Source organism: Telopea speciosissima, chromosome 9 (genome assembly GCF_018873765.1).
Source record: "Telopea speciosissima isolate NSW1024214 ecotype Mountain lineage chromosome 9, Tspe_v1, whole genome shotgun sequence".
NCBI lineage: Eukaryota > Viridiplantae > Streptophyta > Magnoliopsida > Proteales > Proteaceae > Telopea > Telopea speciosissima.
In genome coordinates this window covers 16,376,149-16,399,017 of record NC_057924.1, presented here as the reverse complement: position 1 = coordinate 16,399,017, position 22,869 = coordinate 16,376,149, and the positions used below count along the sequence as shown (strand labels likewise).

The window sequence follows — 22,869 nt, the reverse complement described above, 5'->3', positions numbered from 1 at the left end:
AACTCCACATGATGTCGATGACGATCAACTATAACTTTATACACATCATTGCTTAAAGTAATATGTCATCGAAACCTTTGTAATGTGGCACAAAAATTCATCAGCCTCAAGATTGCCTTGAGCTTGGGGTAGAAGTAGAAGAAGATCAATAGGTTGCCTTGGCTGAACTCCAAGTAATATCTCAAAAAGAATACAACCTATTGTCTTGTTCATTGAACTATTGCAGATTTTTTTTTTCTTCTTAATACCCAAAATTAGAAACGAGATCAAAAGAGTAAATACATTATTTGAAAACGAAAGAAATGAAAATGGTGTGAATGTTAGGTGGAAAGGATCTTAATGATCAGAATCCTGAGAAGAATTTCGTGTTACTAGTTTTCTATTTGGCATCCTTTTCACTGTTTCTAACTTTTATGTATTTAAGTATTAATTAGCTCTTCACATGCAAATGCTGCCAAATAAGGATGTGGTAGGAATATAAAAATCTTTTACCATACCATAGGATGCGGGGCACATCTTGCGGTATAGCAAAGGCCATGTATGTCATGTTACGAAGACGAGAGATGTCAACAGCAACAAGGGCTTGACGTGGGCAATTAGCCGCCATGTTGAGGATTAGCATTATCATTAATAAAGTAATTTAAATAAGTAAACGGATTTTTATATCTTAATCTCAATACTCAAGTGGAAGAGTGATGCAATTTTTAAGAAATAGGAAAAAGTGAAAAAAAAAAAAACAAAACGAAGGGAAAAGAAAAAGAGAAAGAAAGCAATAGAAAAATCATCAGTGTCACGTTTTTCAACGGACAAAAGGATGATAGGGGTAAGGGTGTCAATCTGGAACCATAATCGTATATTGAAACTGAAATCGAAACTGCCCGTGTAAAATCATATCAAATTGAATTACTACAAAAATAGTATGGTACGGTATGGTCAAACGGTATTGACCACGGTACGATATGGTAATGGTTTTTACGATCATACCGTTTTACATTAACCGTACCATTTTGGGGTGTAAATATGTAAAAATGAAACCGTACCATTTTTGTATCATATGCATACCATTTTTGTACCGTATATATACTATTTTCATATACATACCGTTTATAAAAATCAAATTTATATAATTTTTGTACCATATATACACCATTTTCGTATCGTACCAAAACTATACCGTATATGTACCATTTTATCTACCGTTTTCATATCATACCAAAATCGTATCGTAGTGGTACGGTTGCGATATTGAAAATAGGGTTCTTAAACAATACGGTATGGTATGGTTATTGGGTACTTATTTTGGTACCGTACCGTATTATCGAAACCGTACCGTTTGACAAGTCTTGATAGGGGAAGTTTTTTTTTTCAATTTTTGTTTTTTTTTTTGTTTTTGTGTGGTCTTTAATCTTTCTAAGCCCATCTCTTTGCTCTCTTGTACCTATCTCCATCCGTTAAATACTATAATCATTCTAGATATAATCCGTCCATATGATATGATATGATATTTGAATTAATTAATAGATTGCCGATCTAGGGCTTGTCTGGGTGGTTGGCTACTCTCTTGGGAGAACTGCGTTAGGAGCTTGATTGGTGGTGAGTTTCCTTAACGGCACCAAATCCACATTTACCTATTTTCTAAGAAGTGGAGTTGATCCCTTGTTACCTCCTTGGCATTAAACACGCACGTTGGCATCATGGGGGCGGAGTGGTCAATTCATTCTTTGTAATTCCACTCTAGCGAAAAGTTATGACTTTTGAAAGTTGAACTAACAAATTAATACTTTTGAAGGGTTGGCGTTCTCTATGAAGAAGTGTGGCCCCTACGAGCGTGAGAATATACACATTGGCATCATGGGGGGTAAGATGATCAATTCATCCCCTGTAATTCCATTCTAGAAAAAAGTTATGACCTTCGAAAATTGAACAGACAAATTAATATTTTTTATCTAATTAAATGGACTTCTACAAGTCCAACCAATCCAAGAATTCTTTGAATTTCTACTAGTCCAAACGATCCAAGAATTCTTCTAAAACTTTCTCTACATCATTTAATCTCTATATTCCAATCAGATATTTTGTCATATATTTGCAATCCAACTTAATTCAGTCTTATGTCAATTAAATGTTATCGATTACATGAACTTTATTTCTTCAATCAACTCTATTTGAAGTCAATTAAAATTTCTGTAGTTTCTTGTCATTTCTCGAATGATTATTTTAAACCTACTTCTAACTCTATTAGGGTTATATTCAATCTAAAATAAGTATTTATTTTTGTAAAAATTCAATTTAAAATAAATAATTGAATTTCTAAAAAAAAAAACTCTTCCTTTTTATGGTTAGAAAATAAAAATCTCCTCCCTTTTCCTTACCCTCTTATTAATGAATTTTATAGTTGGTAGGATAGGGACGTAGGGTAGGGTTATCAGGTCAGTTGCGTATGGGGTAATTTGAGGGTAGATGTCATTCGTCATCACCTACGTCTACGCCCATAGATATGTCTGAGTTGAAAGTTATGAGATAAGAACCAATGCAGTCATTACCGCAGGAGTGGTAGAGATTCTCTCCCTACGTCTTACACTCTGCACTGCCCTACGTCTACTGCCCTTCAGGCCTTCCTACCCCAACCCTACCCTACCCTACCCTACCCTATTTACCTGTACCTCAATTATCATCTCTGTTTTTTTTTTGAAAGAGATTTTGATGAATGGATGGATGAAAATGAATAGATGAAGAATGGACGGATGGGATGGAATGAGGACAGATAGATAAGAAGAAAAATAAAATAATAATAATAGGACAAAATGCATCCGATCACGATTTGACAAGACAAAGCGATCAGATGTACGTTCCTAAGTCCTTAACTGCCCTTTTACTTCCTTTTCAATTCTTCTTTCCACGTGCCATGCTTTTTTATTTCTTTTGGGTAACAATCAGGTGTATCTGCAGATCTATATATTTATAACTCTATGATCTCTGACTCTTGATTCTGGTGGCATTGCAGTACCGAAAGCCAAAGATTTCCATCTTTTCTTTTAAAAGAGAAAGAGAAAGTTATCAGGCCCGTGCGGTACGCTGTACTGCGCCATGACACATTGGTGGACAAAATCATCCTCCCGCCTCATGCAAAATTCCATTTTTTCATGGGGGCATGATAGTCATTTTACTTACTCATGTGTTTAGACGTAAGAACAGCTGATCGTGATCCTTTATTGCTGGGTAGTAGCTATGCAGTCTTACACAAGCAAAGGTAAAATGACTACCCCACCCACTGCCAAATACCTTACCGGGATGGGGTCCACACCTTGCCTATGTAGAGGCCGCACGACTACCCAACAGTAAAGAATCCAAATTGAAGAGCAATACACCACACACACCCTTGTAGAATTTTTTTCTCCCATAAGGGGATAGAATGCTACCTGGACGCAAGCATTACATATACAACCTCTTAATCCAGACACAAGGGTAGACGAAATGATCATTGTAATCCCAAAAAATTCTACCTTTCCATAAGAATGCGGTGGTCATTTCTCACTCCTATGTCTAAATGTATGGACAGTGCATCACACCACACCACACCACACGTAGTTAGATAGTGTTCTTTCTCCCATAAATGACTACTGTGCCCCCTGAAATTCTACGACTCCTGTTTTCCCTTTATTTATTTCCCTTTCCTTCCGAAGCGAAAAGTAAGACATTGACAAGCTTTCAATACAATTTGAGTGGACCCTCTCCCGGACAGGGCAGGTACGACCGGTCAACTCCACACGAATGATCATTGGTTACCATCTCCATCTCCATACCGTAATAATCGTATCGTGAATCATGATGGCTATGGCTTATGGCTTATGGCTTATGGGTTATGGCTTATGGAGTAGTGTTTGGGATGTTCAGAGGTCATGCATGATGACTATAATTAAGATAAAAAAAAATTTTGAAAGACGGAAGGAAAAGAGTTAACGGCGTTTCTAGAAGAGTAGTTGAGGCATCAACTATCAGTCCATCTCAATCTGAAAAGAATGAAAAAAAAAAAAGAAAGATGGGGTTTTAATTTTTTATTTTTATAATCTGGGGGTGTCTAATGAGTTGGCTGCTCCCCAATTGGAAGACCATCCAACTGTCACTTGGAGTATGTGAGAAAGCCACCGCCGTCACCGACAGGCTGAACTGCTGAAGGAGAGTGAGACGGAAGTGGGGGGAGAGGACCGAGGAAAGTCATCTCCCAACAGACAATTTTGATGAAACGGAGCGCCATTATAAGCTAGCTCAGCCCTATACCCAGCCCAACGAGTTGTACGGTAACGATGCAGTATGGGTTCTTTTATAAAAAAAATGAGGGTACAGATTTGGGCATTATTCACTTAGAAATTAATTGGCTTCTATATTATGTATTAAATAAAATAATAGCATGTAGATTATGTTTTTATTTTTAATATTTTAAAATTAAAATAAATATATTATAATAATTGAATCCTTAAATCTCTATTAGATCTCATAAGATTATCATAAAACACACTAATGTATCAAACTATCAATGGTTATGATAATTGCTTGGGTAGTTGGATGGAACTTTACCATGAGAGTGAAGGTTTCCAGGAGTTCACGGTTCTTCGACTCTCTTAGTTTTATTGTTCGCATTAAATGTACAATGAAGAAAAGATATCAAGCATTCACACCTAATGGTATTTGTGTCTCTCAATCATATGTGAAAGTATTCTCTTATTCCGTGTGTCTGATTCCTAAATTAATCTAGCAATTATACTTAACTCATTGAGGTTTGAGAGACTAAGGAACGAAAGAAGGATTTGCACATTGAAAGAAGGTTTGCAACAGTAGACCAAAAAAAAAAAAAAAAGATTCATACATTGCAGTGGCGGAACTATGGGTACAAAAAGAGCCTCGAAGGACTTGGTTTCACATTTTTATTCCGATGATTAATGACCTGTCAATTGTAGTGAAAGGGAATTCGATTCGAAAGAATTCGACTCGTGTCCAGCACCTTGCTTAGGTTGCACGTACAATGTCGAACACAATGAGGTGTGAAAAGATCGCCTCACCCCTGCTCAAGCAGGGGTGAGGTGGTCTTTTCACGGCTCACTGTGTCCAACACTACACGTCACCCGGGCAAGATACTGGACAAGATCCTTTTGGATAGTAGAAAGATTTGCAACAATGGGCAGATAAAGGGACGAAGATACCAAGGGTTTTGTACTTGGGTTTCAAGAAAAAGATTGACCATGGTTTCTTAATAATTTACTTGTTTACATTTTAAAGAGTAAAAAAATACAAATGTTTACACATTTAATATGGGAAAATATAAAATGAACATTTTTTTTTTTTTGTTATTTTCTGAAAAGCATCCTTTTAGGCATAATAATGCCTAGTGAAATATAACTCTTGAGTATATTCTATTTGACAGGACATGAGTTAGTCTATATGATAAAGGCTTCGACCTATATTTTAATGGCTAAATTTTAGATTTTATTTTTGATAGGAGCTAAATTTTAATTTAAGAGTGCCAATATGGCATCAAATGATATTATTTGTAATTTTAATAATTTCTTCTATTCTTCATTTTAAGTTAAAATTATATCCTAACATTTTTGCTTAGTCTTCTATCACATGGATTAATTCCATGTATTTCCATGTGGCAAATAATGTTAGATAAAAAACCCTTAATTATGAAAATATACAATTAAATAAAATTTTTTTTTTTTTCAGATAAGGATTAAAGAGTTTTAAATTAAATAAACAAAATAGAGGTTGTGTATAATTCACGTTATTAGATGAGAATTTGGTAAATATAATCACCAAACCATCACGACAAGTCTTGTGCCGACAGATCTTGCTGTGGAGGTAGGGGACCCCTTTAAAATTCATTTGTTGTGATTGGCAGCGCAAATGAAGGTAAACCATGCTTTTGAGGACACGTGGGTGTCAGACTCAGCCCCCACTCACCTCTGCCACCATGATACCCTGTAGCCTATATATGCCTATATGACTTGACTCACCTCATTTATATCTATCTCTTTTGAATAGGGATGTAAATGGATAATCGAAATCCGAATTCGAATTCGCATTCGTATTCGTTGAGGGGCATCCGTATTCGTTTAGAGATATCCGAAAAATAATCCGAATACTCCGATTAAAATTCGTCCAAAAAAAAATCCGAATACTTAATAATAAAAAATCAAGTAAATAATGATTTTTAAGGTTTTTAAAGATTAAACAAGTTCTAGAATATGATGAAAAGAGAATCATGATCTAAGAGATATGGACTGAGAGAGAATTATATCCGCTAGGGGGAGGAAGGTCCAGGTTACACAAGGCAGATATGTAAACGGATGATCGAAAATCCGATCCGCATCCGAATCCGTTTAGAGGTATCCGTATTCGGCCAGAAAATATCCGGCTCCGATCACATCCGATCCGTTTACATCCCTACTTTTGAGAGAGAGAGAGAGAGAAAGAGAGTCTCTGTGAAAGAGATAGAGAGAGAGAGAGAACATGGCGTGGTTATTGGTAAAAGCTGGGACCAGATAGAGACAGAGAGAAGGGGGGGACCACACGACTGACAAGAGCGTCAAAACCGTCGCTGTAAGCTGCGCAGCCTTCTGTACAGTATTATATTATGTGTCAAATGAACGCCCGCCCATGGCCCCATTATGACGCTTTCTTTTAGTTCTGACATTTTCCCCTGGTCCCCAGAGAGACTTACTTACTTGCTTGCGTGTCTTCTGCTTCTCTAAACTCAAAATCTCACCCACTGCCCCACACCATCAGATAACCAAAACAAAAAATCCCCAATTCCAATTTCTTCTTTCCGTCTTATTTCTCTTTTAAAATTAGCAAGATTTTTAGACTAGAGGTGCCTTCGAATCAGGTTCCTAGAAAAGATTCGGGAAGTGACAGCACGCTGGAACTTCTGACCAACGCACAGAAGAAGAAGAAGAAGAAAGGAAAAAAAAATCTTCATTATATCCGGCCATTAAATTTCTGTTCTTAATTGGTATTTATCCAAGTAGTAGAAGATACAATTTAATCGAAACTTTAAGTTAATTAAAGAGCCACTAGTAGAATGTTCTCATCGGGAAGAGTAAGGATGGAGAGAGGGAACACATCGGATTCTTGTCTCGATTTACAGTAGTAGCGCTGTTCTTGAAGATAACTATTAGGGTTGGTGACTTTGCATCTAGCCTGCAATTAAGATTTTGATTCAAATTTTTTTGCAGAAAAGTTTCAAATTTCCAGTCCAATATTTCATCACATTTAAACTCAGATTAGAAGTTAATAAGAAGAAAGAGAGACAGAAAATTGAAATACAGATAGTCATATTTCATTTCATGATAAAGTGAAACGTAAACATATTTACAATGCCTCCACTTGCAATGAAGCTGATAAATAGAGAACAGAAGAGACGAAGGTCTCTCTAACAACTCTCAAGCTGCCGGAGATACAAAAACGACAACCGCAGAAGGTGGTGGTCATCTAAATATATATATATAAATATAATCTAAGTGAAGAATCATTCATGAGAACCAGAATGAGGGGTTCGTCGTGGGAGGGGGCTCATTCAAGTCGATGGACAGACCACGCCTCACCGTCCCACAGAAAGGAGGAAGATGAGCGGAGGCCGGTTCAGGAAGCGGCGGCGGCGGCGGCTGCTGAACACGAGCGGATACATCTCTAGGCAAAAGGTCGTGTTCATGGTAGTTCATCTCTCTCGGAAGGCGTGCTTGCAAGAGTTCTCCAAGAACGAAACCAGTAGCACGAGAAGAGGAAGAGGAAGAAGAAGAAGAAGTAGGCCAGAGATCAGAGGAAGGGAGGTTGAGATCGAAGTCATAAGAGAAGGCATTAAGTGGTGGAGGGAAATTAGTTTTGGCCTTAGCACCTCTGAGGGATCTTGCAGCACCATCGTAAGCAAGAGCAGCTTCTTCTGGAGTATCAAAAGTTCCAAGCCAAACCCTAGTTTTCTTCCATGGATCCCTTATTTCAGCAGCGTACCTTCCCCATGGCCTCTTCCTTACTCCTCTGTAGTGTCCCTCGCGTGTTGAAGCCATTGATTGATCAGGAAAGTTAATAGAAACTGAAAAAGATAAAAAAGAAAGCGAGAGAGAGAGAGAGAGAGAGAGAGAGAGAGAGAGGGAAAGGGCTGGGGACCCACGGAGAGGCTCCCGACGATTACGGCTAGGCGGCACGGCCAAGGGACATCCCTCTCCTCGATCAGCTTCTCCCCCTCGCCATTTAAATAGTAAAAGTGTGTCCGTGAGCTGGTGGGAAGGTGTGGGACCCACAGACCACCCACCCAATGGGAGGAGGGCCACAACTTTGGTCTCAACTATCAAGGAGGAGGCAACGAAGCAGCCGCCGCCTGATACGACGTGTCAGCAAGGGCAAGGGAAAGGGATTCGAAGGGAGGGAAGCTCATGTGGGGACCGGAGACTGGGAGGCTTTCAAGTGGTATAGTATACACGCGCGTTCCAGGGCAGGAGGGTGGAGATGACATCAGCCCTATTGTTTATTATACGAGTAAGGAGAAAAAGGTAATGATGTTGTTGATTTGATATGAGTACAGACTCTGCTTTTTCTAATTATTTTTTCCTTTTTTTTTATTAATTTTTTTTAATATTTGAAAATGTGTCAGTTGCGGCAGAAGAAGCCGACGACTGCTGGTATTGCATTGCTTCCCAGTGGCGTGCGTGTCCCGTGAAAGACAGAGAGAGAGAGATGAGGGCTTTGGGGTTTGTGTATTGTATTGTCGGATAGTAGCTTTTCAATGATGATGTAAGCAGAGAGAGTGACTCACACGTGGTTCCGATCTCCCTCATCACCTCTCCCGATACACAGGGTTCCGTGTCGAACTGCGGGGAACAGCACCGAGTTGAGTTCCCCTTCCTTTTTTATACGTTCTCGATCTGCTTCCCTTTTCTTCTGAGTTTGAGACACTATTGAGTCTTGAGTCTTGAATCTTGAATCTTGAATCTTGAATCTTGAATCTTGAATCGTTCTTTTTTTTGTTTGTTTTTTGAAACTTTATTTGACTCGGTTAGGCGGCGGGTGGGACGGATTGCACTTTGGACTGAAGAAGGAATCAGACATTTAAACAATTAAACCTGAAAAGCAATTTGTTTGGACCTGTAAACTGTTGTGAAACCTTTTGTCCTTTCGAGACTCGGGACCGTAGATATATCTGTCCAATCCTGATTGGTATCAGATCAATATCGGCTGAGACCGATCTATCCGATACCAATTGCTAAAAGTATGATCGAAAGTCGAAACGAGACTCGAGAGTAGCGATAGAACAACAAATTTTTTTAATCAGAGGCGGGGATCAAACTTATCGGTTAATGTAATATTTTGTTGGTGAAGAAAGAGTTTTCTGTGGGAGAGCATGGGCTGAGGGTTTATGGAATTTCAAATTGGTGTTAAAAGAACTTTAGAATTGATCCTCATATCCTAAAATAGGGATTTTCTAAGGTTTTTGGGTGTGAATTGATCGTGTCAAATTGATGGAAATCAAGATCAATCACGGTCAATTTTGATCTGAATTAATCCTCGATTCATCAATTCTTAAAACCTTGGCATGGACTCTGTGTAAGCACAAGGGTCAGATAAAACACATGCGAAAATATCAACAAGATGGGCATTACCATCTTTTATCAGATAGGACGGTCATTCTGCCCTCCTCTGGATTAGTTATAAAAACTTAAAACACATGCGAAAGTATCAAGGTGGGCATTATCATCTTTTATGGGGTCATTCTACCCCCTCTTTGTATAAATGTAGGGATCAAATTGAATTTTTATCCTGTCCAATACAATTGTCCATGTGGGTAACTGATTCGGAGTCTTTTTCTCATAGGAAGGCATAAATGACAGACTTAATCTCACTCAAATAATATGTTCAAACGGAAGATTAGGCCGTTATTTTTAACCCCCTATGAGAATAATCGAACAACTGCTCCAAACAAGGTACCGGTAAGGATAATGATCCGTCCACGCTCCCATAGAGTTCTTTTTCTTTATTTGTTTTCATTAAATCATATTTTGATTCCCTTTTTCTACGTTCTCTATCTTCAAAAGGGTTTAATGGAAACATAATAATTACACTCATGCGTCCTTGATATGGACGACTACTCTCCATTTCATAAAGCAATTCAGCTTTTTTAAGGTTTTAGTGCCTATAAGATTCGGATATCTTCTTTGTTTCCTTGGAAGACCACTCACCACTCACCACTCACCACTGACACTGACACACACACACAGAGAGAGAGAGAGAGAGAGCGTGTGTGTGTGTGTGTGTGTGTGGTACTGTGGTGGTGGAGGTGTGTTGGAATCCTTTGTCCTTACCTTAGTTAGTAAAGTCGCGTATCATACGCGTATTATACGCGTTTCCGTATTTTTAAACGTATAATATTCCCGTCCCCATATTTTCCCATATTTTTATAAAAAAATGTGTTTTTTAAGCAAGCATGTATTATACTCGAATAATACACGTATTATACTTTTTTATAAAAAAAATTATCCAAAAGATTAGAATTTAGGAAACGATTTCACTTTCCCTTTCGTCCCTTTCGATTTGCGTTGAACATCCAACCGTAGCAGGCAAAAGTAGCCGCCCTCCATCTCCAATCATCCTCGCCATCTCCGTTCAACAAAGCGGCACTTAAGTCTTGTACTCTCCTCTTGTTTCTCTGGTCTTTCAACTTGCTCATGTCATTTTCGGACAATCTACATTCATTTCTTGTAGATTATTGATATTTTGGTATGTTAAATGATAATCTTAGAGATGTTATATAGCATATTATATTATTGTGTTTATTTTAGTTAATAAAATCATGATATTATTTTGTTTATTAGGTGGTGAATGCATGTTATATAATGAATATATGTCCGTTTTTTAAAGTATTATTGCCGTCTATGCCGTATTATATCCGTATTAAACGCGTACCGTATTATTACCGTATGCATTTTATGAAGCCGGATTTTTGAAAAGTATTATTACCGTCTAATCCGTTTAAGCCGTGCGTATCCGTTCCCGTTCAATTGCCGTTCCCGAACTTACTAACTAAGGTCCTTACACATTAATCTTCTAGCGTCGCCTACTTTTCCTTCTTTCTTTCCTGACTTCATTCTGGTTTTCACATCATCCACTTCAAAACCCAAAACCAAAATTGGATTCCTCTAATCTGATCTTTTCTGTTTCTCAATATATGTAAATGTTTGGCTCAAGTTCTCAACTCTCAATTCTAATTAAGGTAATTTGGCCAAGTCAACAACAAAACCCACCAATATTCTATAACTCCCAATACTCAATAATCAAGCTATGATCACCCACCCTTGGCTAATCAACTGGAGATCAAGAAGAGTCCAGTTTTAGCCCATTGTAGCAAAATATATGTTTAACAATAGTCTTATTACGTACTTGATCAATATGCTAAAAACTTTAGAATTGATAAAACACGTTAAATCATGTCTTTTAATTTATCTCATATTAGGTTGACTGAATTTAACGCTCATACACTAAAATGAACCCTACTAGGCACATAATGGCGGTAGGAAACCCTTTCCAAGCAACTCCATTCTGCTCTACGATTTTTAGTTTGCTGGCAGATACTCTTTTCTTAATGGTTTTCACTCTATTCCAAGTAGTCTTTTTCATGACTTAAATCTATGATTTAATGCTTGGTTCTAATACCAAATGTTAAGTACTTGATCGATACAAATAAAAACCCCAGAATTGATGAAATACGTTAAATCAAACCTTTTAACCTATCACATACTAGATTGACCTAATCTAACATACACTAGAGTGAACCCACTAGCCACATAACAAATCATTTTTCAAACCTCTTGAGAATATATGATTTGTGGGCCGCAAAACCAGCCTAAGTTTAAGGTTTTAGGCCCTTTCAACTACGACAGAGAATGGGCCCAACTCCAAACTCTACAAAAAATAAAATCCAGGGACATTAATGAATCCCTAAATTTTTATAAGACTGCGCCTACAAATCTTGACTTTACCACTAAAAGGAAAATGAAAGGAAGTTCTATAATCTTCGACTCAAGGGTTACCAAATATACATGTTTAAAAAGAGAGACCCCTTGTTTTTTAAAACAATTGGACATTGATAAAGATGCTTCAGAGAGTCAATATCAGGCAGGGAAGGAAAGACCTAATCACCTTTGTTTTAAGGAAAACTTCCACTAACAAAGCCCTTTGCGGAATACATAGCAACTGCACTGCACTTTCACTTTTCTAAAGTATATATATTAACAACTCCACGTCTCATCCTTAGTCTTTGCCTACATATTCAAAAGGAGAAAGTTTGACTAATTGGAGGATGGAATTTTCCTCCTTTCTGGACCTGAAAGCAAACATCATGATAAGTATGGCAGTTCTAGAAATTTAATATTGGAGATTCCTTTAAAGTGGTTTAACAGGTTTCTTGGTCCACAAAACACCCATTTCATCATTCAAATATGGAAAGATGAAAGTTCCATCCTCTAGGTTGTCATAAACTTTCAACAAAAATCACTCCCAATGGCCGGCTTTAGCCAAGTTAGAACCTGTAGGTATCTTAAAAACTATTTGAAAAAAGTTTAATGTACATTAAAATCGAGATAATTCACATTAGGCCATACAGTTGAGGTAAGTCTTTAAATTTGACATTTGATCAAATCAACATTCCATGTAGCAGGACTTACACTCTGAGAATTCCCATCACCGTAGGATAGTGAAGGACTCCCAAAAAACAAGTAGGGTGATGGAGGGAATCTCCCCTCACATCCTATTTTACAAGAAATAGGATTGATCTAGACCTTTAAGCTGTGTAGAGGGAAAACCTGAAAATTTGAAGACCAGAATGGGAAAATGAGAAATCTACTTCTCTTTTCTGGTAAGGCAAAAGAGAAGCACTTGGTCAGGTCTAAGGAGACATTTTGTCTATCAGATAATGAGTTATTGCATACTCATGATATAACTCTCTCTCTCTCCACCCAGTCCCACAAATTTCACTTTAATCATTTAAGAACCCTTACTGCTTTCTCTTCCCCCCACAAAAAAGGGACAAGGATGGTACACAGCCATTCTGGCTTCACTTATTTGGTTGTCTCTTCATTTACAATAAATGACAGTTGTGCAGGCACACATGAGCCACCCAAGTTTATTCACACACAAGGACTGTATCAGTCAGCCATACAGATTGAAATCTGTAATTTTGAATTTATATTTGATATTTATATGGAAAGATTTTGTCTAATCTGCATTCCTTGGCAGAAAACTAAAAACACAAAAGAATGAGTAATATACATGACAGATCTACAACATACAAGACCATCCAAGTGCAGATGGGCTACCTGAGCTTCCAAAGAACAATACATGACTTCTCATAACCTGCCGTAGAGAGCTTTCCAGATGGGGCCTTAAAAACATTTGACAGAGAAATTCAAAGCTCAGCCACAGGGAAACCAACCAAAAAAATTGATGAGCAAAATTGAATTGGTAGGAACCAAAAGTGCTTGGTCAATCAAGAGAGCAAGTTAGGCCCATGCTCAGTGGCAGCCCTCGAGTGGTGATCAACACCATGATGATGATGATGATGTCGATTCATTTGCACGTCACGCACAAAATGGGTCCTTGCTTTGGCATAGGGAGCATCTCTTGCTGTAACAGGGCAAAAGTGGGCAGATCATTAAGTCCCTGTGAAAGTTAAAAGTGCATGCAAGTGCAGGTTCACGTGCATGTGAGTGTAACTAAGCTAAGAGATCAATTTGTTTCCCTACCTGCAATTCTTTGTGCACGGAGAATATTTTGCCTTCTTTTCCACCAGATTATTAAGCCGATAACAGTGAGAATAAATGCCACAAAAACCACTACTACTATGCCTATCGTTGCTCCAATAGATAGGTGAGGCCCACATGTTGGTAGTCCAGGTATACCACAAAGACCTGCATTTGTAGTAAAACTGCAAGTTGCCATAGTAAATATCTTCACTTTTTGACTCTTTAAATAACAATTAGCTATAAAAATTGAATGCATACTTGAAGCTAGCTCTGTGAAGAAGCCTTCCTCCAAGCGCAGCAGGAACTCTTCCAGATAACATGTTGCTATTAAGATTTCTGCACCACCATGATCCAGATTAGCTTCTCTCTTCAATATTCCTTCTACACTCCCACTCAGGTAGATACTTAAAAAAAAATGTCCTTACAGTATCTCTAGTGATGTTAAACTCCCAAGACTTTCAGGGATCGAACCATTGAAAAAATTGTAGGAAAGGTCTCTGCATAATAATCATATGCAATTAAATTACTACTAAAATACATTAGAAAACAAAAAAGAAAAAAAAATCACCAGATGGAAATGCATATAATCTAAAAATCAAAGAGCTCCCAGAACAAAATAGAACCAGTACTTAAGACAATCTTCATTTCCAGGTACATTTTGCTGCAGGGTACTTTAATGGTATTTAGAAATGCACTTACCCACCTTTTTTTTTTTTTTTCTCTTTGGACCATCACATGGTTCCAACATTTTATCATTATGGAAGGTATGGAAATAGCAAGTTTGGCCTGGGTCTGAGGTTAATGGATTTATAACTTCATGCTTCACTCAGTTGTCTCCCTTTTTACTCCATATTAGTGTGTAATCATTTGTCACTTGGAAACCCAAATGCCTCAGATATTATGACAAAATTGTTAAGAGTCAGCCAAGCCACCTCTTTCAGGGATTACATGGTACATAGATCATTAGGTAAGGTGTGTTCTAGCTGCCCCTACTCTGATTATACCAACCAAAAATCAAGAAGAAAGAATTGGAATCAGTAAGACTCACATCAACTTGCATCCCTCTTTGACAATAAAAATAGATCATTTAGGAGGCTTTGAGGAAACATTCCAATATTCCAATATTTCGTCAACTATAACATATAAGACTATAACAGGCAGATATAGTGCTCAAACTATCACCCAGAAATGAGAGGCCAAACGTGCCATGTGTAGTGACACCCATAAGGGGCAACACATGAGGGGGAGAGTTTGGAATAATCCAACATGAACCAAGTTTGGGAAGGCCTCTCCATCTAACAGCTTAAGTTTTGGGGTTGCTTAATACTAGTACGTTGAAGTATAAAAGGATCGATGAAAACATTTATTATCATGATAACCAAGTTGAAACACTCATCAGTGGTTCAGTGCCCAGTCAGAAACAGGTAACCATGAGTAAGAGTATCAAAGTAATATATCTCATATCATCATTGAAAATGATGCAACAGTCGGGAGATATTTGCCTCCAAAGAGAACATATAGGGATCGTCTGATCTCAAGGCAAAGAAAGCTACTGCCCTCTTCTCCCCCCTCTCCCCGCACAAAGAAGTCATACTTCCATTGGGCAATGCCACATGTTTTCATTTGCAGCCTACAGATATGTAGCAGAACACTAACACTGCTAGGGCATAGCAAGGCAACCTTGTGCTAGAAACTAAACTAACTGCCACATATGAAATGAATATGAGAGACAGAAGGGACAATTCTTTTGGGCAACATGCTACATATAGCTTTGACATAGTTCAACATTGATCACATTATCAGGCACCTTCATTCGTGGGGAAAAATTAATTATCCACAGAACACTTCTGAAGATCAATACATAGCCCATACAAAAGTTTAAACTAGGTAAAGCCATATAGAGGCCATACTTACAGTATTTGCAAGCCGGTTATTGTTCCAAGTGAGGATGGAATGGCCCCAAGAATGCTGTTCCCACTCAAGTTTCTACAAAAAAATGCACAAAATAAACAAATAAATTATATACAATATAATTAAAATAAGTATCAGATGGTGAAGATGATACAGACCATCTATGGAAAAATCAAAAAATGCATTAGGGGTCATTCTTCCTACTGTCAATAGTAAGTAGCATGTATAACAGCCATATAAACTGAATTTGCACAGGAATAGTATAGTTCCTCTTCAGATCAAATATTTCCCATGCATCTTTGAAAAAGATATTTATGTCAGTGTCAAACACCACTCCTCCACAAGAATGTAATCTGACATGTCAAGTGCAGCCCATGATCAATTTGGTATAAATATTTGCAAGTGACTTAAATGTGTCTACATTTCTGAAATAGTGTCCTAATTAAATAATTAATACAATACCAAAATTACCAGCAAATCATTTATTTGTTATTCTAAATCCTTCAGAATTAAAATATGCAATTTCCTTTTCCAGAATCTACAAATGAAGAAGAGCTACTATCGAAAGGACGTACATGCTTTGTAGATGAAGCAGTTGGGATATGTTATTCGGCAAGAAGCCCCGCAGACCTTGGGTGTCAAGACCACTGCACATGCAAAGCAAAAACAAGTTGTTACTAAAGCATGAGTAACAAAATTCTATTCCATTCATGAAATAAGCCTTTTTAAGGGCAGATGGAAGAGTCCAAAGAAAAAATGCTCATGAATAAAGGCTGAGAAATGTCTGAATTCCAGATTACACATATAAGCATACCAATCAACTAATGTATTGATCTGTTCAACCATGAAACAAAAAATCAATTATTCCTGAAGGTGCTAAGATTCCTGATTTAATAAAGAAAATGACAAGTCTAAGAAGAAAAAACAAATAATTGGAGCTACATCGGAATGATAGGGTTACAACACAGAAACGGGCTAATAAAAGGGGATGCATTGATTGCTACCATGTATTCTACTGAGTTAACAAAATGATTAACCTAAACTTGTTTGAAGGATTAACACATTAACACAACTCAAGCCTAACATTCAAATGTTTGAAACAGTAAAATCACAAAAGTAGCACCTCAGAAATGTCAAACAAAGAGGTTTTGCTCATTAACAGGATATAAACTTTCATACATTGAAAGAAGACATCAAAAGTTCAGGACCGAGTCCTCTAAGAATTTAGCAGGGAAAAGATTCAGCCCTCTAAAAGTATAATTTGAAAGGTAACTCTCCTTTCTTGATTGGCAAGTCAAAAGATCAATTCTTAGAACATTCAACTTCCACTTGTCATCACAATTTTACGACTGGAAGTCTGGAACCAAACCCTGTATGTTTATATGATATTCTCCATATGGCCAACACATTTGAGGGAATCATATCTTACAAACCAGAGAGAACAAGGTCAATAACACAAGCAGTCCTATATGTTTGTACCATAGTGATGATAGAATTCACTTAGTTCTTATTCAGTAGACTTATAACTGTTCTAGCTACAAAACATCATAGTTGTTCCAAACCAGAATCTGGATAAACAAGTCAAGAGGAGAAGAAGAGAGGAAGAGGTTGCTGCAAGAAGAGAAGATGCAGCCTGCGATAGATAAACTGATCGCAGGCTCCTTTACTTGTATTATAATTAGAATCTAAAATATAGAAGTAAGGTGGTTAAGGGTTTATAATATTACCCTACTCCTTAATTATTAGAACCTTACAACTAAGGACAAGAAAGAATGAAAATTACACAAAAACCCAAAACCCAAAAATATGAGACCACTTTACCCCTCATTCTCAACACTCCCCCTCAAGCTGGAGCATACAGGTCACCCATGCTCAGCTTGCCACAACAGATGCAAAAACTAGGGGCAAATAAAGACTTGGTGAACACATCAGCTAGCTTATCTGAGGACGACACAAAGGGGTCTCAACCAACATTTTTCATGACGGCATCACGAACAAAGTGACAACCCACCTCAATGTGTTTGGTCCGCTCATGGTAGACGGGGTTACTTGCAATGCATATAACTACCTGGTTATCACAATACATCTTCATTCGTGTGGGCACAGGAAAACACATCTCAAGAAGGAGAGACCTGAGCCACATCAACTCAGCTGTAATATGAGCCATAGCTCTGTACTCAGCCTCAACACCAAATCTCGCAATAGTAGTCTGCTTCTTACTACGCCATGACACTAGATTGCCACCAACAAATGTACAATAACCTGTGGTGGAACGACGATCACCACCTGCATAGCCAGCCCAATCAGCATCGGAATACGCAACCAGATCCATATGCCGATTGGGGCGATAAATTAATCCTCTACCAAGAGCACCCTTTAAGTAACGAAGAATGCAAATAGCAGCATCCCAATGGGCTTTCTACGGAGCCTACATGAACTGACTAAGAACCTCCACAGCGAAAAAAATGTCTGGTCTGGTAACGGATGTTTGGTCTAGTAATGGTAAGGTAGATCAGCTTCCCAATTAAAATCTTGTACTGGTGCACATCCTTGAGAGGACCACCATCATCTACTCCAAACTTCTGATGAGGATCCATAGGAATATCCATTGGTTTTGACGCAAGCATACTAGTGTCAAATAAAAGATCTAAAACATACTTCCTTTGGGATAGGCTAATACCTTTCTTGCTCCTTACAACCTCAATGCTAAGGAAATAGTGGAGGTCACCTAGATCCTTGGTCTGAAAGTGCTGCTGCAAATAGGTCTTTACTTCTGTAATGTCTGCCATATCATCAACTGAGACAATAATGTCATCCACATAAACAACCAAGACAACCAACTTGCTATCACGACGACGAACAAACACCGAATGATCAAAGTAGCACTGTGAGAACCCACACGACACCATGTTCAAAGCCAAAAATAATCTGCAGCAAGAGGTGGCTGCATACTACACTCCTTTAGCCAAGGAATCGATCAGCAGAAAGTATGGGAGAAGACTCTCAACTTGTTTACCACTGCTTTGATACCATGTTCCAAACCAAAATCTGGATAAACAAGTCAAGAGGAGAAGAAGGGAAGAAGAAGAGAGGAAGAGGTTGCCGCAAGAAGAGAAGATGCAGCCTGCGACAGATAAACTGATCGCAGGCTCCATTACTTATATTATAATTAGAATCTAAAAATAGAAGTAAGGTGGTTAGGGGTTTATAATATTACCCTTTACTCCTTACCTATTACAACCTTACAACTAAGGACAAGAAAGAATGAAAATTACACAAAAACCCAAAACCCAAAAATATAAGACCACTTTACCCCTAATTCTCAACAATAGTCAACAATTAAAAGGCAAGAAAGTTGAGCCAAAATAATATCCCGCAATATCAGTACCAGTAAAACACAGCACAAAATTACAAGGTGGTGCTTTTATAAATTGTTGAGCACAACTTGCTTTGCATTGTTGTTGTTGTTGTTGTCATTGTTGTAACACAATCAGCCAGGAAGATCAGTTGAGAAAACGGTATTGCAGCAGAGAGTATCAGTGCAGTAGCAGTGTCAGAGAAACGTCTCAGTTGGCATAGCAGTGTGAGTTGTTTGATAATCATGGTTAAGCTAGTACAGATAGCAAGGCATTATGTACAGTTGTTAGTGTCAGTGACATGGATGGCTTGGTTGGCATGGCTGGCAGTTGGCAGTAGGACTGATAAAGTTGGCATCATTATCTTGGCCATTTAGAAATGTTTTTGGCATGATGCAGAGATGAGTTCAAGTCCTAGTGTGCATGAGGTAATGTTGCCGAAGATGAGAAGGTGTTGTTGAAGGTGAAGGTTACTATTGTATGGGGAAGACAGCAATTTTATGTTGTAGCAGTAACTTCACAGATTTTTTTGATCTTTCATTTAGTTGGAATTTGGAGGATCGCTGAGTTAGATCTCTAGGAAAAATTTTGAATCAGTTCAATCTGATATCGGAGTGGGAAGATGACTCATTCTTCGGGTATTGCATGTATGCTGAAGCAAGCAGTGTCTACACATCAGTCAGATTGAAAATCCTTTTTAGAAACCGTGCACTGGTTCTGAGTTGTTGGTGAAAATATGAAAGTTGTATAATTTTGAGTTAGCTTTCATATGGAAAAACAAGCAGCTCAATCGGAACTATGACAACTGAGATATGAAGGTTTCAGTGGACAGACATCGAAAACTGATGGAGATAAGTGCAGGAGGGGGGTTGATCCGTCGATCCTTAGAGAAGGTATCGAAATAGAGATCAAAAGAAGGAGAAGATTAGAGAGGGAGGCGAGAGGTGGAACTCGAGAGCTGGCGGAGCTAGGTCTGTCTTCTCTGAAGAAATGAGCTGCCTTATAGAGAGAGAGGTCGGTCCACGGATTCCAAAATTTTATTTCAATTCGGGAATAGTAAACGCACGACGAAATGGTGTCGTAGGGCGGCTGGTACTATTCAGCACTGCTCATGGGTCCGCATGACGCCATGGGTGATTTAGGGCGGCGGCACTGCTTGTGGACGCCAGCGACGAGGGCGGCGGCACTGTTCATGTAGTGACCATGCTGATGTTTCAGTGATGACGCTGGCCCGATCCGAGATTGATGTCATCGCTCGCCATGACCGCAAAGAGGGGATTGGGCTCGTTGAGAGAGCCTCATTGGCGGCTTCCTCGAGCGGCGAAGTTCGGCGGCGCGGGCTGCAGCCATGGTTTCAATGGCTTCGCAACATCGGGCAAGGAGAGTGCCAGGGATGTCGAGGACGGGGAGAGAGCGCCTGGAGCTGGTCGATCGTACTTGAATGTATCGACAAAGAACTTCATCAGTGATCTCGTAATCCATCATGAAGCTTTGACAGAGTCGTCTTCCGTCGGAGACAAGGTAACGATATCGTGGACAACCGTTGGGATGAGTGAGTTCGAGAACTTCTTTGTGCAAAGCGATCAAGGATTGTTTGTGCGGGCTTTCCGCATGTATCTCGCAAATTAGCAATATGCGAGCTTCGGCTTCATCTGTAACAAGAGAAGGTTACGCAAGGAGTAGCGGGAGGCGGAGATGCGGAGCGATAGGGCTGGAAGAAGCGTTCACGTTCACGCCCGGCCGAGGGTCCGCAAATGGTGAATTCAAGTCCACCGAAAATCTCCAATTGGCGGCGCATGGCCGATCATAGTTACGATCATCATGGGCAATTGGTCGAGGACAACAAGATATCACTAGAGAAGACCGGTTGGCCTACTAGTCCCCATTCAACAGCAGCAATACTCCGTGGTTGGAGCCGGGTAGAAGATAAGGCGATGCGATTATGTTGTTCAGTCCGTATTATATTTTTGGGAAATTCCAAGCATAAATTCTTGATAAGCGGTATTGGTCATGATCCAAATGCCTTAGAATCATAGGAAATATTTCCGGGGAGGGTTTCTTTAGCTTTTAAATATAAACAGATTTTGTATGCTTTATAGAAGAGAGCATCTTTTAAATGATCTTTAATACAATGCCTGCCCGATCAAGAAAGGCGTGTACTTTCTCGGGGAAGTAACATCGTCCCCAATCGGTGTGTCTAATTGAGTCGAGTACAATGATAGGGAAGGCTAAGGCGCTTGGCATAGAAAGATCCAAGAGCCTTGGAGAAGGCGGTAAGAAGCGTCTGAAAATGGCTTTTTCGGCGTGCTGCGTCTTCCACAAAGTATTCAATCGATGGTACCACTTGTAGGTATGCCATCGTGAAGAAAGAAATCGGTGGTGTTGGAGACCGATTGACCAAATTGTGAAGGCGGAATATTAGCCGATTGTTGTTGTACAATCTGGGAGTAGGCTGGTCAGGGGTATATTCCACAAGTAAAAAGGATCCTGGTGTCTGTTCTTGACTATTTCGGGGGAAGAAATAGGGACTAAATGGTGAGAAGGGGAAGGAGAGAATTCATTGTTGTGGGCGGGAACTCGAATGTAACCAGGGGGAGTCCATTGGGTAGTCTTGCCACATTGTTACTTGGGGTTCTCTAATGAGAATACCACCATGGGGGGATAGGGAGTAAGCGAGAGAAGAGGCTTTCTTTTTGCTCTCGTGCGATTGGGTGTCGCGTGAGCTTTACCTTTACTCCTTATCGAGGGGATGCCGAGGAAGCCGTGATGTCGGCGGCTTCTAAGATAATCGCCAAAAAATTGTCGATGCCTTTAACATGTACAATTTCATAACGGTATTAGTTAATAAGATTGGCCCAGTGTCGGCGAGAATTAGTTTCTTTGATTTTGGTTTTAAGAAAATCACGAACCGCTTGATTATCAGTTCTAATCGAAACTTCTCGGGTAAAAGATAAATTCTAAACCATTGAATAGCATTTACAATGGCAAGAATCTCTTTTTCATTATAATTTTGTTGAGTCGGGATAAATTTGCGAGTTGTATCCATCCGCAAATTTGTTCATCGTATAGGGTTTTTAAGGGTCGTGCTTTCAGGACACATCCCCAATGTTCATTCTAGCATCGATCTCTAAGATTAAGAGATCACCAAAGAAGAGGGAAGTAAAGACCAGACGACAAGAATGGGTAATCTCGGCTTTATGTCAAGGGACTATACGTGTGTCGGATGGGGTCGAAAAAAGTCAACATCTTTTTCAATTTTAATAAAAGACTTTTTTCTTTAGTTGAGAGGTCTTTTATGTAATTGCGTCCATAGTTCAATATGCTGAAGCTGTTGGAATCTTGTTTGTCACGGAGGGGACGGAGGAAAATCCTTAATTTTAATTAAGATGTGATCTTGGAGTTGGAGGCCTTGATCGCTAAGGATGAGACGAGGAAATTCGATTCGAGGTTTTTCGAGTTCGATTTTCGTGGGAGAAGAGAATTATTCCATGTTGGAGGAATAAATCACGATGATACGAAGGTGTTTAAATGTTTCGAGTAGAGAATCGGAGAAGACGAGAATGTCGTCTATATACGCCCACACAAAAAAGAGAGGAACCAAAGATGGAGTCAATCCAATGTTGGAAAACCTTGACGAGGGCGTTACATAATCCGAAGGGCATAACCGTCCATTGATAATGACGATTAAAAGGAGTGGAAAAGCGAGTTAGAGGTTTGGGAATCCGGTGAGCTGGGGGTTAATCTAGGACCGCGCTTGATTTTAAGTCGAACTTCTTGTAAATCGTAGGCCTTTTGTACGGTGGATAAGAACGTCTTTT

The 22,869-nt window shown here is 39.0% G+C and overlaps 2 protein-coding genes across 3 annotated transcripts in view; both read right to left on the bottom strand.

The window, feature by feature from the left end:
• Positions 1–7,524: 7,524 nt before the first annotated feature.
• Positions 7,525–8,081, bottom strand: LOC122640590 (ethylene-responsive transcription factor 12-like). The gene has a single exon (XM_043833809.1). The coding sequence runs from the start codon at positions 8,058–8,060 to the stop codon at positions 7,530–7,532; it is 531 nt and encodes a 176-aa protein (XP_043689744.1). The 5' UTR covers positions 8,061–8,081; the 3' UTR covers positions 7,525–7,529.
• A 1,755-nt stretch (positions 8,082–9,836) lies between these two features.
• Positions 9,837–22,869, bottom strand: part of LOC122641169 (receptor-like protein 4) — a 33,949-nt gene continuing 20,916 nt past the window's right edge. Inside the window, exons 4-10 of one of the 2 annotated variants that reach the window (XM_043834503.1) lie at positions 16,271–16,342; positions 15,699–15,770; positions 14,210–14,281; positions 14,043–14,120; positions 13,785–13,966; positions 13,512–13,665; positions 9,837–9,848 (exon numbers count right to left, since the gene is read on the bottom strand). In XM_043834503.1, the coding sequence (XP_043690438.1) occupies positions 13,529–13,665; positions 13,785–13,966; positions 14,043–14,120; positions 14,210–14,281; positions 15,699–15,770; positions 16,271–16,342 (613 nt within the window). In that variant the 3' untranslated portion in view covers positions 9,837–9,848; positions 13,512–13,528. Of the gene's footprint in view, positions 9,849–13,492; positions 13,666–13,784; positions 13,967–14,042; positions 14,121–14,209; positions 14,282–15,698; positions 15,771–16,270; positions 16,343–22,869 lie in introns of those variants that run through there. The other variant, XM_043834502.1, reaches the window with a different exon arrangement.